This window comes from Vanellus vanellus, assembly GCF_965231255.1.
Source record: "Vanellus vanellus genome assembly, chromosome: 1".
NCBI lineage: Eukaryota > Metazoa > Chordata > Aves > Charadriiformes > Charadriidae > Vanellus > Vanellus vanellus.
The window spans coordinates 32,543,818-32,569,905 of NC_138905.1; the positions used below are offsets into that span (position 1 = coordinate 32,543,818).

At 39.7% G+C, this 26,088-nt stretch overlaps 1 protein-coding gene across 1 annotated transcript in view; it reads left to right on the forward strand.

The window, feature by feature from the left end:
• Positions 1–21: 21 nt before the first annotated feature.
• CNTN1 (contactin 1) overlaps positions 22–26,088 on the forward strand; it is a gene marked incomplete at both ends in the record, with an annotated part of 155,708 nt that continues 129,641 nt past the window's right edge. The window contains 1 exon segment of the mRNA XM_082498616.1: positions 22–57. Within this exon segment, the coding sequence (XP_082354742.1) occupies positions 22–57 (36 nt within the window).

A 26,088-nucleotide genomic window follows, 5' to 3' on the forward strand; every position in this document is an offset into this window, starting at 1 on the left:
TACAAACTTGGAATAGTTGCTATGAACAAAAGGACAAGCAGGAATTCACCACCTAAGGTAAAAAAGAGGTATTTTTTATTTGTGGATTTGAGTGCAGAAGAAGGAATATGCTGAGGCAGGATTATGATGATGCAGTGTGGTTACATTGACTCAGATATCTGCGCTGGAATGCAGAGTCAGGATTCTCGGGTGGATATGGCTGCACGGATCCTAGTAGTCTGATTGTTCTTAAATAGTTGTTTAAATATTGCTGAGAGTAAATACTGTTATGCTTTTTGAATCCTGCAGTTTGTTCAAGAGTGTGCATTTCTGATCAATTTTTTATCTGCTATAGATGACTGCATTGTGGGGAGGGGCAGGGCAGTCACTGAGATGATCAATATAATAACATGTTCTATTTCATTAGAAGTCCTAACTGAATAATGACAAGGAAATTTCATTGACTTTTTTTTCCCCCTCTATCTGTACATTTTCTGCAACATTTGCAAGCTACAGTAAAATATGTGTCAGGAAAACAAGTCCCAGAATCTATTGCTTGGCTGTCCTGTAAATAACTAAGATTATCAAACTGTTACATTTAAATAAAAGTCTGGGCTGTCATTCAGTGAATAGACAAGCCTGTCCTTATTGTCCTTCAGAAAACTATCTACTGTTGGAGATTTTGCAGCTATTTCTAATTATGTAATTTGCTGGAAATATAAAAAAAAATAAAACCCACTCTATATTATTTTCATTTGCACATTTTAAAACTTAGGATATATTCAAGAAAACTGTCTAACCAATCTAGATGTACAGTAAAGATACCACCTTTTAAAAGAAGATAAGTTAAATTATGTTATTCTTGCCTATTAAATGATTTACCACAATAAATGCTTAAAAATTTCTATTTCATTAGTATTTTGTGCATTTGTAGTTTTTCATATATTGGAAAACACAAGACAAATGCTTTAGTTTCTGTGTTCGGTAACTTAAAGATGTACCCGTACTTTCAGAGAGACCTATTGTCACAGAGTGCTGAGAAATAGCTAGTTTAATAAACCTGAAGCTGTGTGCTCTGTGATCTGAAGGAGCAAGGTATTGCCAGTAAGCATCACAGGCAGTCACAACAGAATGCTACCCTTCCTTGGGTAAACGCCTTTTTATTTTGAGTTTACGTTGTTATTTTAAATTTACGTCTAATAACACCTGATGGGCCAGTTTTGGATCCCTGAGTCCTCATGCCACATTGCACAGAAACACATATGGACCCCTGCCTCAGTGAACAGTGTGTGTTTGGTTGTTAATTACCTAATAATCGGCTGGAAAAATGCTGTACCAGCCATCAGACATTGTTAATATTGCCCGACTGAAAACACGTCAAGCAATCACTGGGCTGCAGTGGCATTTTTGAACCCGCCGTTCTGGGTGGGAGTGCATGCTTTGTTGTACAGCCCCGCAGGTTAGCCCATGCCCTGCTGCCTTGGCAACCTGCATCCCACCTGCTCTTGCCCAGGGGTATGTCCTTTCATCACCCTTCCTTCCTGCGCTGGGGGAAGCTGGCTGTGTCTCAGGGATAAGGAATATATTCCGCCGGTGGGGAGACGGAATGCTGGTTTCTGGGATCCTGAAGGCCTGCAGGATGCTGAGTCACAGAGCAGGTCTGGGAGGTGCTCGCCGGCCCCCTGGCTGTAGCCACATCAGGTCTTGCAGCGAGATGAAGCCTGGGGAAGAAAAATACGTGTATAGGGGATAGGAGCATCTAGAGGGAAAAGAGAGAGAGGGAGCGTGTGCTGTTAAAAATCCTCCCTGGCAAACACTGCATCTCGCATGTGGTGAGTGCAAACACGCTTCTGGGCGTGCGAACTCCAGGCTGGGAACCCGGGGGGAGGATGGCAGTGACATCAGTGAAGAACTCGCACAGTAGTAACAGGAAAGATGTATACGATAGCTGGCCGCTTGCAAATGTGATAGTCATTCTTCATTTGCCGTGGAGGATTGGTTATATTTTCTCTCCTTCTGTCATGAAATATCACCTGAAAAGTATAATTTGCAGATTGAGCAGGCTTTCAACCATGAAAACAGATATAAAAAAGAGAATAACTAACAGCAGAAAAAAACTTTGTAAACTCCTCTCATTTGGTTAATTAGGGAATACCTAAATTCATGTATCGCAGGAACTAGGTAAAATAATGGAAACCTATTTCCGTGAAAGAATGACACGTATACAGTTAAGGGTTGCACATTCAAATACTGAATTTAGAACATATGTGGTTACTGAATTATGGCTCAGCTGTTTCAGCACTTTGCTACTATTTCCAGCTGTGTCAGTGGATAAACTTTACTTATGTTCTTTGACTATCATAAATAAAAAGCATCAGAACTACACCCACATCGATGCAGAGACGTGTTAATCGTATAACAACATCCTGTTTTTTTTCCCCGTTGCAACTGAGTTACTTAAATTACCCAGGTTTAATGAGGAAACAGATATGCTAATAAATGGTAAAGAAGTCGAAATACTCATTTTCACTAAGAAATAATGGCTAGGATTTTCCAAGGCATTTGAGAGAGATATCAGGGTCCACTGAAATTCTCTAGGGACCATGATCCTTAGTCTCTTTGGCTGAGATTTTCAGAGGGGCATATATAACTATTTTAGTCACTACAGGGAAAACAGCTTGAATAAAAAGCAAGGAAAACAAAGGCAGCCCAGCAACTATTTGATATTAATGTAGGTAATTAAAGGGAGAGCAGAATTGGTGGTTGTTGTTCTTCTTCTCCATAGTCTTCTCAGCTAACTGGTTAATTATATAATTTAAAATACCAAGAAATAATCCAGAGTACTATACAGAGAAAAGGGTTAAGAAGGGAAGATCTTATTAGTAAGGGATATTGTTAGAAAAAAGCAGCTTAATGTGGACAGTAGTCTCCATTAATAACCTGTTAGAATTCTCATTCTCGTTCCCATTATGATGTCAAAGATTCAATTACAGTACTTGGTTTTCTCAAATCACGACTTTGCAAATTTTAACCAACTTGGACTTAATTCTGGAAAATTGTCTTGTAATAAAAACTTTTGCAATCAGAACTGATGCCTGCTACCAGATCTTCCTGGTTTTGTTCTTGCTCTGGGCAGTACTACAGGAGCTGATGCTTAGGCATGAATGTGCCTTGAATGAACACAAAGTGGTTCTCTCTCACTGTTGCAGTAAAGTGGCACTGTCAAACTTTTGAGTTACGCCTGTATGATAAATAAAAGGAAAGGTTTGTTCTTCTGGTCTGTATTGGTTTTCATTTGTTATTGGAAAGAGAAAGCAGAATTAATGCATGTTAGTACAAGGAATTAATAACAAGAATTAATGCATATTAAATGATCATGCAATTGGAATTGTTCCAAAAGTAGCAAATTAGTAGATTAGCAATAAAGAAGTATTTTGGCTTATATCTTTGCTAACAGAAGCATGCTTCTAAGTTATTAATAACACGGTAAAAAGTGCCTTTTCCTGTAACTCACTGTGTTGTACACTGTTACTAGTAATTTATTTATTTTTGCATTTCCTACTGTGGTGGAGAAGAGATCACTGAGAATAGTCAGATTGCTTATGACTGAATACATCTTCAGAGAGTTAAAAATTGGTAATTGCATAGAATCATTTTAAGCAAGTAACCTATGAATACTTCATCAGAGCTTATTAAAAGAAAAATGTGTCAGTATATGTGTTCCTGTATGTAATACCTGCTTACTCAACAAATCTGTTACCTGAGCTCTAGTTTTTCAGCAGTACCTAAGAATAGCTGTATTTTTCTTCTGTTAGTGTTTCCCCGTAAATAACACTGAAGGGACCAACGGAGGTGAGTTCTGTTAAACATTGCTCATTGACAGCACCAAAAACTCATTTGAGTTAGCTGTGCGGCAAGAGGACCAAAACTCCTTTATCCCATTTGCTGAAGACATTATTCACACTACAGTAATATTTCAATGTGTTGGAAACAAGGTCTTTAATCTCTTAGGAGAAACTGGTAAGAGGAGTCAGTGTCTCAGGATTTCTACTGGTAGCATTTTTACTAAAAAAAGGGCTGGCACACTAAAGATTACTTTATAAAAATAATTATTCACCTGCCTTTTGAGCTGGAAGCTATAATATAATTGATTAATATAGGTCAGTGATACTATATAGTTTTTCAGCCAAGCTTTTTGAACTACATCTCATTCCTTATTTTAAAAATGGGTTTAGTATGTTAAAGCATGGATCCAGTACAGGTATTCCTTCTACCTCCTACAGCAGCAACGCACAAGGGGCATGGTAACTGGTGGAACAGCATGGCAGAAAATAAAACAGTCATAGACAGCAAAATCTGTTTCTCAATGTTTAGTGTATTGAAGCAGATAGATTACTTCAAGATAATGGCACAGAGATTTGCAAACCTTTCAGGATGGGGAGTTCAAACACAGGCTTTTCCTCTGGGTGCTGGAGTCTGACCTGACCACAGTGTTCGTCCCTCTTCAGCCCAGCAACTGATCTCCTGTCCTGAATCCTTCTTCAAAGGGGAAGGAAATGATGATCTTATTCATTAGATACAAGGCTGTTCCCGGTGCACCCTGTTACATGATGAAGTTATCCTCCGGCTGGCTGTTTGTTTCCGTGTGGAGAAGCCCAGCAGACTCCGAAAGCCTCACTGGTGCTCTTGATGTCAGATGAATGCCAGGAGTTTGACATTTTTGTGTCACAAGGCTTCATACTGGTTGTTACTGACTGGAAAATGGTATTAGAAATGAAATAGAAAATTTGATTTGATTAACTGATAGAAATGAAGAACTGTATTAGTAAGTGCACATACCTCGCTACAGTAATGATGTTCACTTTGATATCCCAGCAGTCACTTCGGGAAAGCGTAGGCTATATTTCCTTATAGGAAAGCACTGACATCTGAATAAATTGAATCTTTTAACTCATTAGACCAGCAAAATAATGAGCTTACATGTTAGAGACCATCATCACAAAGTGCTTTACAAATTTCATTAACTTGTATCCAGCCTGTGCCCAGTTCTAGCTTATGCTCTGTGAGCAAGGTTCAGCTGTTTTTAGGGACCAGTGTACGTAGCCTTTCATGGTAAGGCCAGAACCGGACTCTTCCTAAACATGCTCTTTATTTAAGTTTCTAGGTCTGGAAGACTGGGCCCTTTTGAAAATGTTGTTAGTGGGGGATGAGCGGGATTTCATAGCTGCAGGGAATAAGAACAGTCAGAAATTTGGCCGGTCTTTGTCCTCCTCCTGGGGCAGAGCATGCTGTTCCCTCGTGCTCTTTGATGGGAAAACTTCAGAGACAGCCCTGGGGAGAAGTGTCAGCCGGGAAACAGCCAAGGGCTGTGAGCTGGGAACTGGCAAACTGCTTTCTCCTGCCAAATGGGACAGAGGTATCAGTAGTGTTTTTACTTTACTTCTTTTAGGAAACCTGTTTCTTAGAGTGACTCAAGTTTAGTCCTTTCTGCTACATTCACACATAGTTTAATGGGAATTAAACCAGTAGAAACTTTCACTGACATTGTTTCTACAGTGACTTTAAGTGGGATACAGGAGGAAGAGGGTTTGGGATGGTAAAGAGGAACCTTTGAGAGGAAAAGTGAGAGCTTCTCGAGACTCCCTTACATCTAACCAGGGGATGGTCTGTTTGGAGCATCTGGAGGATTATTTAGGTTGACATGATGTTTGAAGCTCTCGTAAGGAGCCTTTTTGTCATGCAGTATCTGGATATAGTGAGGTCTGTTTGGTCACAGCCTTGCCAAATTTTCATAATGATTTAAGATCACAAATGGGAAGTACATGAGTTTACTGATAGCGTTGATTGGGATTTGGTGCTGCTGATCAGATATTTGGTTATGCAGAATCACATTTATATAAATTGAGATTTCGCCAGGCAACCCAGACAATCATGTCTTGTATGATTATTGCATCTCACATGAATTAGGCACTTCAAAACGAGGTTCAATATGAATAGAAATCATAGCACAGAAACGTAAACTCCTCTGCTTCCCTGCAGTGGGGTTAATGGGGTTGAGTATAAACTTGAGGCAATGGCAGCCTCCACACAAGATGTTGGTTGTTTCCTCCCACAGCTAAGGTTTCAGATAACCCAGGAACCACGTTGTCCATAGAGGCCATAACTGTGCATAGGGGCTGTACCTGAACTGCTTATAAATTACACACAGCTAAGGATTTTCACGTTAGGTACTCTTGCAAACACTATAGCTGTTAATTTCTTTTCTTGCCTGCAGTAATTCCTTGTTTGGGGAGTTTTTTTTTCATGGAAAGCAAGAGAGTTTCTGATGTTAACTTGCAGAAATAAATGCTTTTTATATCTTGGGACCCAAAGAAATCCCCAACTGGCTTTTAAAGACATCTTTTTTTCTCTCCTGAACCACTTAATGGCAAAAAAACCAGAAGGACAAATGATATGAACTTATGAGTCATTATTATAGTGATAACGACTGTGCTTAAGTTTCTATCTTTCTGCGGTTTCTTCATTTGTTTGCAGTGTCACAGAGTTGTGCCAATTTACAAGTAGTTCCAAATTTGTGTTTCAGGTTCCTGAACATTGTTTCACAATGTAAGAGCTCAGGAATTCCTATTATTAAATTCTGATGGTAACGTAGCATTGTATTAATCATAGCTCGATTTGTAGAATTACTTCTGTACTTTGTTTCATTTCTGGTTTCATACTTGGCTTGAAGCAGTTATGTAGTTCCCCTACTGTTGTGGGAGAAAATAATGCTTTTGTTGATTGGGTTCAAATGCTTTGTCTTTTACCAGAAATGTGCGCTGCAGTGGAAGTAGGAATGCTCTGTTTACCTTTTCGAACTCCAAACCTGTTTTTCCTTTCCTTCCTGTTGCCATACCTGATTTGAGGCCTGTAGTTGAAAAATATCTGAAGGAAAAGAAGACGTGTGTGCTGCTAGTGTGAGAGAAATGCTTACTAGTTACTACTCATCTTTGTCGCTAAATATTTGCATTTCCAGAGCACCTTGGAACAAGGTGATTATGCAAGTAAAATGTATGTGAACTGTTTTTTTTTCCCCCCATTTTATATCACCTTTACTAGCTATGCACTCGGTGCTTTCCAGCAGGGCATGCATACGTCGATTCCATTTCACCTGCTGGGACAGCCTGCCGTGGGCATGGAAATATGCTCCAGCAGACCTAAGTCACCAGGAAAAAGTGGCACGTCAGTTCCAGCTGAGTTTCTTTCTCTTCCTTCCTTCCTCCTCCTCTCTCAAGTCCTAGCTTAGAGCTAGCGTCCTGTCCCTGCTCTGTCTTCTTTGCTTCCGTGGTCCAGGGGTCATGTACTAAGCTCAGCCCAGCCCCAACGTGCCCCAAGCATCAGTGCTGGAGCTGGGGGTGCTTCATCCTCACTTTCTCCGGGAAAATTTGAACCCTTGAGCCTTGAGTACTTCATCCTCTTACTAGGGAGCTTCAACACACCGGGTAAGAGTGTTACCCCCTCCTCTCCTCCTGTCCCTCCTAGCCTGCAGAGCTGCTCTGAAACCTACTGGTAGCTTTCCCATTGGAAAAATTAGACTTGGCTAATAAATAACTTGCCCAATGATGTATGACACTCTCCTGTGTATTTTCTCTTCATGGTAAGAAGCATGGAAAAATCCAGAAAGAGAAATTTATCATTCAGTCTATTTTTGGCCTCCCAAGGGTTTCACATGTAGTATATGAAATTGTAGTTTATTGGTTAAGTCACTAAATACAGAAGAGAACAGGTTCTCATCCAGATGGGAAGGAGCTGAAAGGATACTGTTGCATATCATTGCCACTCAAGGCAGGACTGCAGCACTTCAGGGCAAACTCTTCTAAAATGTGTGTGTCTTCAACCTGATGGCAATGGCACAAGTGGCTGCAACTCATAACAGCTTCAAAATGGAGACCGATTAATTTATGAGAAAATCTATGTAAAGAAGGTTTTTTACTATGGAGGCTCACATGTCCTCTTGTGATCCTAAGAAAGCAAGGGAACACAACAATCTTCTGCACTGGGAATACTCTATGACTAGACATTTCTGCCAGCCAAGAGAAGGATACTTTTCCTTCCATGCCTGGGACTTGCCCTTGTTCTGTGATCACGGTGTCAGCTGTACCAGCAGAGGTGGAGCAGGACCTGCCTCAAAAATAGCAGCTCACTGCTGAATGCAAGACACTGAATTCAGCTTTTTCCAGCGGTATTTTGGTTAAGTCCTCCAGATTTGTTTGGTTCCCCAAATTGGACTAACACTGGTAGCAGCAGTGCACGTGTATAAGAGCAAATCATTCTCATTTTGTGTTTAGACTATTTTATTGTCCATCTGGTTACTTATAGCAAGCACCAGAAAGAAATGTGTGCTTGATTCGTCATGTATCATTTTCTGCATTCCAGTTGGTCATATCTAGTCTGATTAGTACTTCGATACTTGCTGAGAAGAGACAGGCTGATGCGACATTACAAGAAATAAGAAACAGGAAGAATTTTATTGTGATGTGTAATACTCAGACTCTTCAAGATATGAAACAGCATAGATGTAAAGTAAGTGTCTTAGCCTTGGAAAGACGTGTGTGAGCAGAGTGAGAGGAGCTCTATAATATTACGAAAGGTGTGCAGAAGGTGAATAGGAATCACTGTCACCGTTTCTTGTAGTGATTTCATTCAAACTTCCTGTGTTCTGTAGGGAAAAAAGGTTCAGAATAAACAAAAGAATGTATTGTTGTGTAAGTAATGGCTAAACTGCTGGTGTTATCGCTACAGGACGTATAGGTACAAAATGTCAACACATGAGCTGAGCAATGAGACAAATTTGCAGAAATGCAATCCAGCAAAGGCTATTAGGCAGAAAGGCGCTGCCTCCGATGTAGGAAGTCCTCAAATCCTAAAGTTCTGGAAGAAGAGGGTGTTCTGGGGAAGTAGCAGGGTTACAGCATCCCGAACAGCATTCTCTGGGGCACTGACAGGACAGAACTGCCAGGTGAGATGTACCATGGTCTTAACCCATACGATTGTTCTCAGATTTTAAGGTGGAGGTTGTGCCAGCGGTGTGGCTGGCAGCCGAGCGAGCTGCCGTGTGCGGTGCTGTGGAGGCTCTGGGCAGTATAGCTGTCCATATGCAGGTGATCACAGGCCGCTGGGATGCAGCCAGACCCCTCAGGACTTTCTGGGTTATGCCAGAAGCCAAGACTGCAGCCCGAAATCAGGAGGTTACTATCCCTGGCATTGGTGATATTTTTTTCAGAGGATTTGTACCTTCTGTCACTTTCTAGCAGAATTACAGTGCAGGTTCATTTTCATCATTTGGGGGTTTGCCTTTTCGGTATTTTTTTTTTGTTTGTTTTCTCAATGCTCAGTTTGCTATAATCTTATAGAATAAGTAACAAAAAATCCTTTTAGACATTGTATGTTCTATGAAATAAATGAACGTGGGTTCACACAGGGAGTCAGAGAAAATAAGCCAGTACAAATAGGCGCAGATACACTCACACTTGTGCGTGGAAGTATAATACTTATATATACTAGAGGAGCTATAATGAAGCTGTATCAAGCATTGCATGCTAAGAAGATGGAAACACCCTTCTTCCCTCCCCCCCAACATCTGCTCTTTTGAATCTCCATTTGGCATACATTTAAAAATAAAACAGACTACATTAATTTTCACCTGAAATGCATCAGTAATGAGCTAACACAAGAAGGAGATGCCAGACAGTTGGGTACCATCTGGCATAAAATATAAACCCCCTTTACCTGTTGCATTGGAAAGATCTGCCTGGACTACAGCAACCAGAAGTCCATTGGTGGCCTGGTAACCATACAGACCATGAAGATTTTTTTCAATGGGCTTTTCTTGGGAAAAAAAAAAAGAGAACTGTAATTTTCCAGAGGCTGGTAAAGAATGTTTACCAAGGATTGGGTCCAAGCAAGCATTTAGTAGTATTCAAAGAACTGACAACATTGGGTTACTTTGCTGTCATGCTTCCTACAGGGCACCTTTATGAGAGGCCCAGGACTGGTCCATCGGACATGATAATTTGGGTGAAAGCGGATACCACGCAGAGTTGTTGGGTGACATAATGCAAGGCCATAAGGAAGGCCATACTGGACCAGACCTAGTCCAGCGTCCTGCCTTGAACAGTCGCTAACAACAAACGCTTTCCTTGCTCCACCTCCCCACCTTCCAGCCTTCAGCTGCTCAGATTCCCTGATTTGGAGCCAGCTGGTGGGTGTTTAATAGCCGCTGATTAACCCGTCCACCAGGAATTTGTTTAATCTCTTTTTGAACTGGTTTATCTCTTCAAATACTCATAGAAGTGTTTTCATGACACTCCTGTCTACGATTGTAATATGTTCTTATTTTCATCCCAATGGGAATTTAGACAGTCATGTCAAAAGTTCCTCAAACAGGGAAAGTATGAGGATAAAAGATTTTAAAAATGGAAATATGTGCTTTCCCAGAGAAACTTCTTTCTCTTAACTACCACGGTGTGTCTTGGATGCTGTAATGTGCTGCTGCTTTGTTCCCCATGGTGAAGATGAACGTTGTGCCTCAGTACTTTTCAAGGTGACTCTTTTAAAAGAGTTTTTCTCTTTTATTGTATCTCTGCTGTGCCTGCAGAGGCTTTGCAGGTGACTTTGTTTTCCTCATTCTGGTGTGCATCTTGTCCTGAATTATAAACTTCCTTATAGTGCCAGCTATTTGTAATAGAGTCCAGAGAAAACAAAAAAAAAAAGAAGTAAATGTGTGCTGTTCATTTCTCTACTTGCCATGTATGTCTTCGCTTTTAGCCTGAAAGAATTATGTGCAATTGAGGCCTACATAAATATTACTGGTTTTGACTAATTATTCATTTATTAAATGCTGTTAAACAGTGAAAGATAAGATGAGACTTAGAAAAAAAACATTACATTGTTTTTTCGGGGGTGAAAGGAAAAATTAAATGCAGTAGTTACCATTTGTAGTACCCTTTTATCCTTAGCCTGATTTCTGTGTGCATCCAAACCTTTCACTTTTACATTAAATGAAATTTTGGCAAAACTTCTGGTAGAGCAGCTACCTTGAGTAATTACCAGCAGTGGTGCTTGAACTAATGGCAAAATGAGACCGCAACAGGTGAGGTTGCAAGAGGTTATCAGCTGTGAAACTAGACCCACTGCCTGCCCAGGGGCCTGATGCTGTGAATCGAGTCATTTGATGTAGGTGCCATGGGGCTGTGCAGTGCGATGGCTTTTTCTTAAGCGAGGCTTTATCCTTCAATAGAAGGAATTAGGTCTGCTGTTGGTTGCAACGAAGGACAAATCAAAAAGGCTAAGCAGCGTGTTTTACCCAAGTTCATCATATTTAATGTGGGAATAGCAATGCTTCCTTCTTCCCATGTTTATTCATCTTTTTTATTTGGAATAAAAATGCTTGGGGAACTCCATTATACTTTTGTTGTACCCAGAACAGCAGCTTTTCAGCCTTCATTGGGAATCTTAAGACTTTCCTGTAGCAAAGATGATAACTGTGTCCTTGATTTTAACGACTTTCTCCAGCACTGGAAGATGTCAGAAGTCTTTCTGTGAAGGTTTTGTATATCTTTGTCAGTATTTCTTGCTGCGTGGAGCTCAGCTGGCAATGGCTCCATATAACCCACTCACTGTACCTAAAGAGTCAGAGAGATTTCTGCAGTAATGTCTGTGCTGGAACATACCTGTACAAGCTAAGGTACATTTGTTCGTGGAAACCAAAAGAACAAGGAATAAGTAAATATTTAATTATTTATAATAATTTATTATTTATAATTTATAATTTGGGGCAGCAGACTGAGGCGAGGGATTTCTAAGATGAATTGAAAGCTTGAAAGTGAAGGTTAAATTTCAGGGTGTGGACATTTTTGCTGATTTGATCCAATTTCTGTCCTCTCATAAATGAATAGTGAGTAGTTGGATTTGAAAGAAATTCTACTGAGTATCTTCATTTCCATCCAGTATCCACAGGCCAGTTTTGCAGGTTGCAAACTCAGATGTGCTGTGGGGCCACAGCTGGCAGACAGCTGTGCCCAGTGGTGCACTCCATCACTGGAGTGAGGGACTCCAGGAATGCCACCAGGGTCCAGAATGGCCAGAGGATCTGAATGGCGACGGGATCAATGTCCTCTTTATTATCAAACTGTATAGCATGCTTTTGTGTGGCTTTTGAGTGAACAAAACTACAATTCATCTTCAAGTTGTGCTTGTTTGATCCATGCTAACTTGAAAATGTAATTAGAAATTCTCAATAGTTGAGAGTTGAGAGTGGTGTAGAGTCCCTATGATTTTTTAAAGTAAATGTCTTATAGGCAAACTCTGTAGAAAAGTGTGAGGCAAACTGGTTCATCTAAGACCTTCTCCTGTGTTCCAGTCAGATTTTCTTGTTGGTTCCTATGTGTTTATAGTGGGTAAAAACAGCCTGAAAAATAGAAATGTATGAATATTTTTTCTTTGTCAATTCAGAAATGGTTCAAGTTAGATGATAATTGGTTAATTTTAAAATTATTAACACTTAGATAGTTTGGCATAAATTCAGTTTAAAATTTTAAGATTAGATTTCTGTAGAAAATATTCGTACGATATGCAGCATCCATACAATGTTGATCAGTCTACTTCAAAATAATATAATCTGTTGATTTGTATAAGTTATTTATGATGACGCTGAGAATGAAATGCTGAACATCTTTAAGGCTTTATACCATGAGAATCGCAATTTGTGCTTGTTAATTTCTTTTGATGTATAGTTAATAAAACTGGGGCTGATTTCATATTAAGCAAGCAATTCTCTTCCTTCTCTCCCAAAAAAGGGTAAAGGATGAGATTTACGCAATATGCTTAGGCATCCTCTTCTCTAGCACTTCATTTTAAAATGGTATTTAGCTGTTTTTAATTTTAAAAAAAAGTTAAGATGTTGAAATTAAAATGAAATATTTTGTCTAAGGTGTCCAGGAAAAAAAACACTGAAAATTTTTTTGTTGTTGTTGTTTTCCCTGAGAAGCAGTAAACTACAAATATTGTTATTGTCTCAGCTCTAAATGTACTTTCTGGAAGAGGAATAGCTGTAGATCAATTAATTAAAAGTCCTGTTCATGAACCATCACTTAACTACTTTGCAGCGGCCTAGTATGTCACCTAGGTAAATTTTCTGACATTATGTTAGGTTGTCTTGCATACTTCTGTAATTAAGGTAAATTAGTTCCTTAGAAGGTGTTCCAACAGATTGGCTGTGTCCATATACTGTATATTGCACCAGTATATTGAGAAAACAACCCAAAATATTCAGCTGAAACAAAGGATGTTTATACCACTCTAATTTTTTTATCAACAGGTAATCTCGATTATTCTAAACCTTGTGGGAATTTTTTCCGAGATAATATTTCTTTATGTCTGCACCTCAACAACATACGCCAAAAGTGTGTCCTATGGCTGCATGTGGGCTGTGCAGCCAGGGTGGAGAAGCAAGAGACCAGCCACAGGAAGGACATAAAGCAGAAATCCATGTTGATGTGTAGCTCTGAAATGTCGAAGAACATTTCTGTACCCATGTGGTTGCTTCCTGGGCTGATCCCCCCACACTGCGATTCTCTACAAAAAGACCCAAAGGTGAACCTTGCAGACTTGCCTGTGTCCTCTTTTCCCCATCTGCCAGTTTTACCGTGGAAAGGCACAGTCAGATTCTCACGGTTAATCTTTCATCATGATTATTTGAAGAATGATGGCATTACATTTCATTATGACATGAATAATTTCCTTCGGCCTCTCAAACCTTTGATGCGTGACAAGCTGATCTTAATCTAAAGTCAAATACCTCCATGTAATTACTCGAATAGCAGGTAAAGATGGAGTTTGACGCAGTGATTTGGAAAACAGCGGGTGCCTGTGTAAGGGCTTAAGGTAATCAAAGCCCAGAAACATAAAACGCTCCTGTATTCAAAATGTTACATGTTTACTTTTGAATTCATTTTTTGAACATGGTATTTTCTAGTGCTTTATTAGTAATAGATTTATTTAAAAACAGAAGGGAAGGCCTCCTGCTGTCAAAAAGCATTATGTTCTTTAACTTCTTTCAAAAGGATCTCCATTTTTAAGAACAGTTGTTGGCACCCACTCCTTCTTTGGAAGGTTGTTCCAGAATCCTCCCCCCTTGATGGCTATAAATTTCATTCTAAACAAAGCCAATTTATTTCTCTAAAACTAACCCCTGAATCAAATACTTTTCGGAAGAGTTATCTGTGAAGTCTGGTTTCTAGCAACCTTCCCTGTTCTTGTCAGGTGCTTCTGCACATTTCATTGCCTTTTATCATGTGTCCAGGATTGGAAATTTTGCTGCGCTTCGATTTGGCTTACTACCACTATACATTAAATCAGAGACATGAAAAGGCAGCATGCCCAGGTATCAAACCAGGTCTTTCCTTCTGCTTTGTCTCTCAGACACAGTGTCATTGTCCTCAGGGTCTTCTATGGCTTTGCCCTACAAACGTGGAGCAGTCACACGGTTTGAATGTGCTCTTATAGATGGTTGTTTTTAGTGCACATTTTTAAAGATTTCAGTTAAGAGAAGTTGTAAGTAACCTTTCTATCCCACCTTTATTTGTCCAGACCAGAAGTAACTCTGCTGAAGTCCTTAGAGTTATATTATTATAAACTAGCATCTCTTCTTGCCTTCGCATTTCAGTCTCCCAGCTCTCAGGCCTCGTGGAGTCATTTATTCTAAAGCACAAGCAGGGACAAGTCTGGCTTTCACTTGTTGCTGTCCTAGTACAAGGTTGGTGGGAGGCCATGTGGTGAAATGCGCTGTGGTAATCTCAGATCAACAAAATGTCCTCAAGACTTTGATGCCAACTACAGTTTTTGTCAGGTTAACCTGAATAAATGTCATTAAACCATCTCCTGGGATACTTTGTGTTAAGGCTTTTCTGTTGAGGTTCACCTGACTCTGGTGACATTAGGCATGTGTCATTGAAGAGGCTTGTGTAAACCTATCTGGTATCTCATGGCTCTGAAAGCTCATCAAACATGTTTAGTGACAAACGGGCAAAAAAACCCATCTGGTGGAGCGCTCTCTGCAGTATTTTGCTTTGTCACAGTTCTGGGGTTCAGTGCCCTCTGGCGTCTGAGACAGAGAAGAATTAAAATCCTGTGGGCTACAGATTCTTCTGGAGGCTCTAAGACACTCTTAAAGTCACTCTTGTTTCATTCCTCCAGAACTCAGCAAGTTAGGATATCTTGGTTGTACCAAAACCTGAAATGACACAGTACTGGCTTTTTTTTTTTTCCATTTCAGTTTGCTCGCCTCCATCTTCTGAAGATTTCAGTCCAACATGAGTACAATGGTGTCCTTTCCTGGTGCCCAGCTTATTCAAACACCACCGCAGTTCAGTCATGAAACTCAAAGATGTCCTCCTTTGATTGAACTGGTTGTTTAGTGAGGCTAACCAGTTTCTTCTAAACGTTCAGACTTTGCTGCACAGCTTTCTTCATGAAAGACAGTTCCAGAGTTATATAGAGTTAACTCCGGTGTAGTGACCTCCTTAGCTGGGCAGGCATAAAATGAAAGTGGGATGGGAAACCTGAGAGCAGGAAATCTCTTGTTTTTCTCCGGGATGCAGAACCCACTCTTCATCCGAGCCCGAGCCGGAGCCCCTGGGCAATGAGATGGGCATGACCCTTCAGTAAGATTTCTCAGGTTATCCGGACTGCTGGCATAGCCAAGCACAGCAACATGCACTGTCTTGTGGCTGCGGCGGCAACCCTCGTATATTGGTACAAGCAGATGAAGACTGTCAAAAGCTAATGAGAAAGAAATGGAATTCCTTTTCAACTTTGAGCTACTTGTTATTAGCATTTGCTTAGAATAAGAGATGGAGAATATGAACAGGCGATGATCCAACTCCAGTTTTTCTTGAATCAGAGAAAGAAATACCTGAACTGGGACGACTGGAAGAGGTTGCAAGGGAAGGCGTTGGGGAGCATATAGATGGAACTTATTCTGCATTTCAGTTTTTAAAAAAATGGGAAAAAAGTTGAAAATGAACTTTGATACTTTCTATTACATGCACTTATCTTTAAAAGATTTCCTTTTTTATGCTAGTTCTAGCAATCCTAAATCGCAGTGGTCAGAAAAGCTTTTTTGTGGTAACATTTATGCCTAATTAAACATTTATAGAAATATTAATTTACAATAGTGAAGCACACTAATATAATGATTAGGCTTGAAATAATGAATAAGCAATGAATCCGAATCAGAATAGGTGAAGCACTCTTTTTAAATTTTATATTCATTTCTAGATTCGTGATACTGAAGTGTGTGTGTATACATATATACATATATACACATCAGGAGTGTGGAGACTTTGCCTTCATTTTGTATCTTATTTTTTAATGAAGTCTTCACAGAATGATTAATCTATTTTAGAGAAGTTCCTAGAGCTATAAAATTCTCTTGAGATGTAGGAATATAATAATTAGGGGTTGAATTATTTTGTTACACAAATTAGAGCAGTTTATGGAAGTGTTTTTAACTACATCACTTAAACTCAGAAGCCATATTAAAAAAACCAAACAACAAACCAAACAAAACAAAAGCCCTTTGTTTTATTTTAAATAATAGGTAAACAAATTAAAGACCTTTAAGAGGATTTCTGTAGCAAGCCGTGGTATAGAACAAGGTAACAGAGATTAATCTGTCATTGAAAGTGCTGCTTAAAAAATCTCCCTGCACCACTCATTGGTAAATACTGTGATCCAAGGCCAAATCCAGCTGGCCTTACTTGAGCAGATTTGGTGGTGGAGACTCATGGATACAACAGACACTACACCTGTGCAGAGTCACAAGCTGAGTAAGAAAATAGAAATGGGTAGGGCAGGAGAAAAGAGAAGTTTAATTCAAACCAAACAAAAACATTAGAGTACAACTGCCAGATACTCCGTGCAGGAGCAGGATGAGGCTAAAAAAGAGCTTCGGGCATTTGGAACCTCCTCCAACCCATCTGTTTTCTACTACTATTAGTTGGTGCTCAGACATTAGATAATTAGGGCATGTCTACACCACACACCAAACAATGGCCTGGCAGTATACCCAGGTAAGCTGGCGATGCCGTGCGGACAGACTCAGTGCCTGTCCTGGTGCATACAGCACGCTGCAGGTTCTCGCCATTCTTCCACGCGTGTAGGCTTCCCTGTGTAGGCTCCCCAGGCTCAAGTCCAGCAGTGCCGCAACCCAAAAGTGCAGAGCCTCACATGACTGAATGCAAATTGATGTTCACATGGAGATATTTTACCCTCTGTTCTCAAATTATATAGTGCATGAGTGTTATTCCCAAAATTGCAGCCTGGATGGGTTATAAATTACCTGTAAGAGTAATCTATGAAGATTTTTGATACTAAAACTTTGGGGTATAGGAAAATGTTACAGAACTTAAATAGATTATCCCTACTTTAAAATTACAAATTAGAGATTTGTTTTGTGTTACACGCAAATCTGACAACGTTGCCAAAACCACACAGTAAAGTATGAAATCAGTAATTAGAAAACTGATAGACTGGAGGTCGTAAATGGAAAATGGAAACCTTGCAATGATGGGTGTCTCTGACATAAGTGTGAATGGATTCGCTGTGTCACCTTTAGACCTTTAGAGGCTGGAACAGTGTACCTGAGACTGTATTTGTATCATTTGCAACCAAAAGAAGCAAGAAATTTTCCTGGGCCTCTAAAGTTAGCCTCTGAACTCCCTAAGTTAAAGAAAATGTTATCAAGCTTTCAAAATGCTCACAAGCTAATTCAAATCAACTCCAAATGGATGTGTAGATTCACAACATGTTTGGTTTTTTTTTTAATATTTAAAAGACCATATGTGAAATTTAAACCTACCTTTAAGAACCCAGGTTTACAAAAACATGAGCTACAAGTTATACCTGACACTGGGTCATGCATGAGCTCTCCTGTTAGGGCAGTGCAGGCATTTCCTGATGTTTCCTTTCCTTAATTGTTTTCTTAAACGATTCCTCCTTAACACAAATGTTTCTACCTCTGGTCTTCATTCAGAGCTGAAATAAGTTTGTCATTCTTCAATGATCAGGAGACTGAAAAGTTGTATTTTTTCTCGTTATAAAAATCTGAGTGGTAAACCGACTGACTGTAGGTGGAACAATAGATTTGAAATTTAGGAAGAGTGGGCTCTTAGCTTAGGAAATGACTTTCAGTGTCCTGGTAAAAAAGGTTTCATTTGATTGACTTGCTGGCTTTCAAATCACCTGAGTGAGCAGCGTTCTTTTTTTTCCTTCTTCCAACGGACACGTATTAGAAAGATTTTGTCCATAGAGGACTAATTTCATTATAAAATATGTACCAAAAGCCTGTCCTTCATCAAGGGCATATACGCACCTTCAAATAAACCTCATGCAGCCAAAGAATAATTACAGTGGCTTTATAGTACATGGCATTATTTGAGACACTGTACGCAGCCATCCTTACTCCTATGTTAATGCAGAAATGCTCGGAGTTCCCTGGGGGACCTGTGGCCCTGTTCTTCCCAGCTTGATTCTCCCTTTGCCAGAGAGTCTGTGTAATCACAGGTATTTTAACAGGGCTGAGCTCTCGAGAGCTGAGAATATGCCGCACAGCCAACATTTGGTCACGATGCTAGAAGTTTAAGCCTATGGTGAATACACAAGTGTGGATTGAGTTCAGTTGTTTTTGTCATTTTAGCATAGAGTGACCAGGGGGAGAGTATAAAAACATTCTGTTTTGAAAGGAAATTGTCTCTGGAAGAGACCAAGTCTTTGAGCTGTCAGGAAGGAGAAACATATCCTAGTGTGACTGTGGCTAAACTAAGAGGCCTGGTTATCCTGACTTTGCCTGACACTGACATTTGAGTGTTTTACTGTGTATGAGCGGGTTTTTTTATAGCTATATGTACTAGTACCTAACTTTTATGCAGTACTTGAGCAAAGGCATCCGTCTGGCTAAATAAGGCGGCAGTGTGACATGACAAAATAAAATCAAAGAAGCTGCCTCCAAAAAAGGCTCGTATTTTGTAATAGGAAGATGAAAGGAGGTGGTGACAAAAAACTACTGCTTATTTCTTTTGTATGCAAAGGGCATGCATATAAGATTTACTGGTTTGTGAATAGTGAGAATACATGTAAGCAAAATTCTATACGCAAACAGAAATTACATAAAATTTTAAAAATGGTCCTTCTGGCCTCGTATTTTCTTTCCAGGAGTTTCAAATAACATATAGTGAGGAACGAGTATAAAAAGACAGAAAAGATTGCATAATATACTCCTACAATACTCTGTCTGTCGCCAGCAATTTGTTAGTTGGGAATTCCCAAATCACAGCTGCCATCTTTGGGCTTAAGCATATTTTAGAGATTTCTGTATTGCATGGTTGTATAATTGCTTTTGAATTAATTAAAAAAAATTGACATTCTTGCATAATTAGCGTTGAGATCCACAGTGCACGTGTCACTACCATGGAGTGAACTTTTGATGCCGATCACCAAATTTTAATCTTTCACTGTAAAGCTGCAGGGAGCACCCAAACTGAATTTCTTCTGGTAAAGCTAAATTGGAACTTGTGCTCCACATCACAGTATCACAGTATCACAGTATGCTAGGGATTGGAAGGGACCTCAAAAGATCATCTAGTCCAATCCCGCTGTCGGAGCAGGAACACCTAGATGAGGTTGCACAGGAAGGCGTCCAGGCGAGTTTTGAATGTCTCCAGAGAAGGAGACTCCACAACCTCCCTGGGCAGCCTGTTCCAGTGCTCTGTCACCCTCACTGAGAAGAAGTTTCTTCTCAAATTTAAGTTGAACCTCTTGTGTTCCAGCTTGAATCCATTACCCCTTGTCCTATCATTGGTTGCTACTGAGAAGAGCCTGGCTCCAGCCTCATGACATTCCCCCTTTATATATTTATAAACGCTAATAAGATCACCCCTCAGTCTCCTCTTCTCCAAACTAAAGAGACCCAGCTCCCTCAGTCTTTCCTCATAAGGGAGATGCTCCACTCCCTTAATCATCACATGTGTCTATTTTAAATGAACTCCCTCTCTGGGACACATTGCATGAGCAACCTGTCCCTCAAGAGACTCTGTAAGCAGGATATACGCAGCTTAGAAGTACAAAGTGTAATTTATTGCTATATGCAATAGATAGGACTAAAAAACTACCAGCTACCACTCTCAAAAATATGTTCCACATGTCCTGCTGTGCCACAGCGGGCATCAGCCATGTGGGGAAATGATAAGCCTCCGATATGCCTTGCATCATCTTCTATGTTGCTGAGTTGCCATCTCCTGATTCCGTTTTTTTGTCTTGGGGTTTTAAACCTTTAACACCTAATGGTTTTAAGCCATTTCTTTTCCTCTTGAACCGCTGAGCTGCTGTCGATTACCTTCTCAACAATTATACTGCTGTCTGTGCTTTTCCTTCTCTTATCTTGCATTATTTTAGATTACACAGTGCTTCACACTTTCCTAACAATTTCCATGAATAAACCTGAGTGGAGGTCGCAGAGCTGAGCTGTGCTAAGCTGATTCTTGCCCTACAGACGGCTGAGTTCGTGGGCTGAGGGGGGCTCTCCCAGCAGTGGGGGTTCAGTCCCGGCACCACACTAGAGCTAGGCAGAAGTGAAACACCCCAAGTGCATATCATGTGGGTGTTAGGTCCTCCACGCCAGTTCCTCCTCGCTGCTCCTGGTCTCAATGCAGTTTCCGTCACCGGGACCCTTCCACCTACAGTGTTTTAGAGAGGAGGCGAATGAAAAGACCAGAAATGATTGCCGTGCCTAAGATGGGGACATCAGGCATCTATAGAATGGCATCGTGACATTTTTGTGTTTCTTTCCTAGTAACACTTAGAAATATTTTTTTTTTCACTGTTAATGAGCAATGAGTTAACTTTCTTGTTGGCTTCCTCAAAGAACTCCAGCAGAGCTGGAAGGCATGGTTTGCTGCTAAAAAAGCCCAACTAATCTTCACTGATATATCACACAACAAATTACAAGAATATATATGCACGTTTGAGTTACCATTCTATAAAAGATTTCATTTTTAAAAGAATAATTACAGCTTTTTCTCATAACATACATAAATACCTTAATTTCTTTAGTATTTTTAACTGAAAAGGATAGTATTACATAATGTGTTCAATTCCTAATATTTTACTGTTACTAAACGTGTAGCATCAATGACTGCAAAAGAATATAGAATACATGAGGAGTATAAAAATGCTGCAGTTTAGTCTGAGCACAAAGACATGTTACAGAGAAATATCTCTTACTAAGTCGCAGCTCTGCCTGGAATACTAAATATATTGCGGTGTAAAAGAATATATTTTAATGCATTTGTATTAACTTGTTATGGTAAATTTATTAGACATAATACATATAAATGAACTATGGTGTATCAAATCAATTAGTATTCTTAATCGTGAGTCTCAAGTTATTTATTCTGAGCCCACAAGCAATGAAGTAGATTTTGAGGAGTTTTTACAAAGCTACAGTTTTTGTGGTCTGTTTACAAAATACTAGAGAAAACTACTTTTAAAAAATAAAAATATCTCTTTAATTATTAATTGTACCATTATTATGATTAAAAGCATAAAACTTAAGTGAAAAGCAATTAAAACAAACCATTATCATTTCTTTTTCTTCCCCTTCTTCCTTCTGGGGACATTGGAGCAGCTGTAATTACTGTATGCAAGCATTTACGCTTGCCAGGGAAAAGCTAAATACATGTAATTGATAGCAACAGCTCAGTTTCTCAAGTGAGGAGAATGGGTGCTTGTGCTTACTTCCAGTAATTGCAGCCAGTTTTCCCTTCCCAATCTGCAGCAAGTGACCTTGCTGTGGCTGCAGTGAAAGATAGCTCTTTCACTTCTTGGGGGAGCAGAAAACGGATCAATCCAAAAGAATGCGGAGCTTGCAGAAATTGGAGTGACCTTTTTCTAAATTAGGAAGCAGACGCTAATGTTGCTATAGTCTCAGTAATATCTCTGTCTCAGTGCATGCTGAGATTGCCTTAGGTTGTAGCCTGTTGTCCACCTAAAAGATGGACACCCAGAAGAGTGTGAACTGGCTGTAGGGAGAAGGTGCCTGCATTTGTTATATGACGCATTCTTTCCAGTTTCTGGGAACAGCAAGATGGTAGTATATGTCCTCTTTGAAATCTTTTTTTCAGATTGCAGACCAGCAAGAACACAGATCCTGGTTTAGCTCCACTGGTTTGAGGAGGGAAGTTAGGGCAAGAGAGCCAGGAACAGGGGGCATACCCAGCATGGATCCTCCCTGTGCATCTTTCCACAAGCAGCAGTTTTAAGGCATTGTGAGCCAGAGGTTGCATCTGAACCGTCATTTTCCATAACCACCAAAAGTCTAAATGTCTATGTATACTTTTGGCTTCCTCAACATTCAGTGACAACAAGTTCCTTAATTATCTGTTTCTTTAAAATCTAGTGCCTGATGATATCACTGGTTATACCGCAAGACACAGTGAAGAACCACTCTCTTCATTTTCTCTACCTCATTCACAAGGTTATAGACCTCCGAGGTTATAGTCATCGCTTTTATGAAACAAAGAGTACAGGTTTATGCAGTTCTTGTGTGGAAGATGTTTCCTACCCCTAGTCCTCTTTCTTCTCCATCTCTGTAATTTCTCAAATTCTGCTTTTTTCCTTTTTAGTGTGAGTGGCCACAATCGCAACTGGATAAAAAAAAGTGGGCACTGCACAGACTTACAGAGCAGCATAATGATTTTTTCTGTTCTCCTTAATTAGAAACATCAGTCTTAGAGGCTAAATGCAAAGTGAGAGCAGTTGTTTTGAGTTCAACTGCAGTATTAAATCAGTTAGACTAGCTGTGAGAACAAAAGTTTGTAACCTGTGATGCAAGGTGGGAGTACTTACGGAAAAGGGATGAGATCACTAGTAGTTAAGAGAAAGAGAAGCAGTTTATTGCCTCAAGAAAGTGGCAGTGTTTGCTAGAAGCTAGCTGGGAATTTAATATAGCCCAAAAAATTAATAACCTTTTTGAGTCCAAGATATTTAATATATGAGCTTTTGTTCTGAGGCTTATCTTTAAAAGGTGGTGAGTAGATCTCCTCAGGTCATCAACACCGAGATATCTGTGAAGAAGCTGTTGTTTTGTAAGATGTGTTTTCCCACTGATGATGGGGTGTTTCTATCATTTATCAAGGGTAGAGTTTGTTCTGGTGCAAAACTAATGTTTAGTGTTAGCTGCATTGGTGCATGCGATAAGGGCGTTTGGTACATTGCATTAAATGTGTCGCTGGCCGTGAAGATACAGGAGTTTGGGTGGTTCTTGTAGGAGCAGCATTTCTGTTTACTGGTTGTGGAGATGGTCTCCAAGCCTTGCGTTTGGTGCCTTGGCATGAGCTGGTTCCAGTGGCAGTGTGTGTTTGTGTGAGGAGAATCTGCTCCTAACGAGGAGCTTAACAAAGCTGAGGGATTGCTGGAGCAGTAGGAGCAGATGTTGTGGAATAAAATACATTAGGTAGGATCATGTTTCCATGTGGGCTCTTATTCTTAAATGATTTTTCAGTATAGCTTTCCTGGGAAGTCTGTATGTGGCATCTGTGGATATATGACAGTGTGAGTCTTCTTTCTCCATCAAAGTAAGTTCGCACATGGCATTTGGAAAGCTCATTTAAAGCTGCCCATTAAAGTTAGCATACTTAACACCCCCTATCAACTCAACATGCTGTAACTGCATGACATAGTTAAGATGAACTCAAAATTATTGTTCTCAGCTTGTAGTAAGCTTTGAAGGCTGCTGCTACTGCTAAGAACCGAAGAAGAGTCGGAAAGTCTGAACGCTTTTTAGTTTTTTCCACCTATATGAGATACCACTGGTTACGAAACTGCTACTGCCTTTATCTAGAAGTCATCACAGCTACAACATGACCAGTATTATTCCCAAGTCTAGTTCCCTTTTTGACCACTGCTGAGAACTGGATTGATATTTTTAGAGACCTTATTGATGCTAAAATGTGGTGCGGTTTGAGTGGTAATGACTGATTTAGACTCTATTTTTATGTATGTACAGTTATTTTTCCCAGTGCTTATTACTTTCTATTATCTAAACTAAATTTCATCTGCTATTTTACCATTTTACCTTCAGTTATGCGGTACCACGATCTCCCGTAATTATTCACAGATAGCTTAGATCTTTACTGCCTTGAAAAGTGTTGTGTCTTCAGCAGTCTTCATCATCTCAGTCTTCTGCCCTTTTCCCTCTCCTTTGTGGATCCGTTGAAAAGCAGAGTATCTGAGGGATCCCTCTGGTAGCCTTGTTCCTTTGTCAAAACCAACCCACTGTGCCTACACTTTGTTTCCCTTCTTTTAATGCTTATTAATCTACAAAAAGAGATTCTGGGAGGAAAGAATATTTGCCAGGGAGCCACTCTGTGACCTGTGTGTAGAGGCTGCATGCAGGTCTCTGGTATCCATTGCTTTGCGGGTTTCTGGGTTTAGTTTCTTTACAGAGCCTGAGCCAGCAGAGGAGGATGCTTCAATACAATGCTGATATGACTGAGCTGGTTCTTCCAGTCTTTCCAGATTTGCCACTGGACTAAAATAAATAATCTAGAGAATATAAAGATACAATTTTCAGTGTAGATATAGCCCATGTAGCTGAAAGTAAGGTTGTATCATGAGTGAATTCTGAAGCAAGCTAACAGTAGATGCATGGATTTTGATGGTTTCCAGCTTTAGCTGTTGGGACACATCTATTGCAAAAACATGCTGTTTAGATTTGTGGTAAGTGTTACCCCATTTTACCTGTCCAGTAAAATTAATGGTGTGGTAAACCATGAAGGTGCTAGCATACAGTAAGGAAATTGTCAAGTCTGTGTTGAGTAGACACAAGAGTAAACACAACAGATGATCCAGGAGGCCCAGTATATCTACTTTAAAGCAAAACAAAACATGATGTTAGGATTATGATAATTGCAGCGGTATGGTTGCTGGCTGGAAAATGATATTTTCTTCCTTCACTTTAAGTGTTATTGAGATTTACTGAACAGTTTCAACTTCTGAAATAAGTTGGAGAAATGATAAAAGTGAAAAGCAAGCTAAAGAAAAGTGTTAGCGTGAGAGTATTTCTAACTCCCAGTACTGCTGTTTCCAAGCTGTGCAGCCTGATAAATGCATGTGCTTTGGCTTTTCTTTGAAGTACCAGTGACATCCAGCGGTGGCATCCAGTTAGACAACCCCCAATCTGTCAACTCGTAGATTATCCAAAGATCTTTAATACTCAGCCATTTGAAGTTGGCAACTCGGGATTGTTTTACTTCCTGACCTAACTCAGTTTATCTCTGGTTTATTGTTTTCATTTCGGTAGAACAGGGTTTCTTTTATTGCTGCATTGACAATGAGGTTCAATGAATGCCTCCAGCTGGCATTGCCTTTTCTGTTGCTCTGTGTGATACCCTAATTGACATAGTATTCTGTAATCTGTTTGAGATTATGAACCGTATACTCTAGCAAAAGACTCTAGGATCATTAAGATTGCATAGCTGACTTCCTGCAGTGCTTATTAGGAATGAATTCATGTTTATTTGTAGTGTCAACAACAGGAGCTGAAACCACATCTTTTTACTTGATTTTGTTTTTAACACTTTATTGTGAAGTAAAAATAGCTGAGATTTGTAGGAAATAAAATAATACATAATAGAGATCTTAAATCTCAGCTGTTTACAAACTGCAATTGCTATATTAAATTTCTCTTTAGGTTTTTAATGGGTTGTGCTCAATTTTGTCTCTTGGTACTCAGCATTAGCACAAGACAAATGCAGTTAGGATGTTAATTGTCACACTTACTAGAAGATAATTTCATGGCAATAACACCTGTCTGGCATTCAGCTGCCCTCTAGATGTATTATATCAATTAGGAGGACTGACTCATTTTTAAATGCATATATTTTCAAAAATAATTTTAGCAGTTTGTGAGGTTGCTCTTTCCTGTTCGAGATGTAAATGAGAGCAGAATCTGTTTCAGTTAAATGCTAAATTCTTCTCTCAGTAATTTAGTGTTGTTGGGTCTGTGTACTTGCA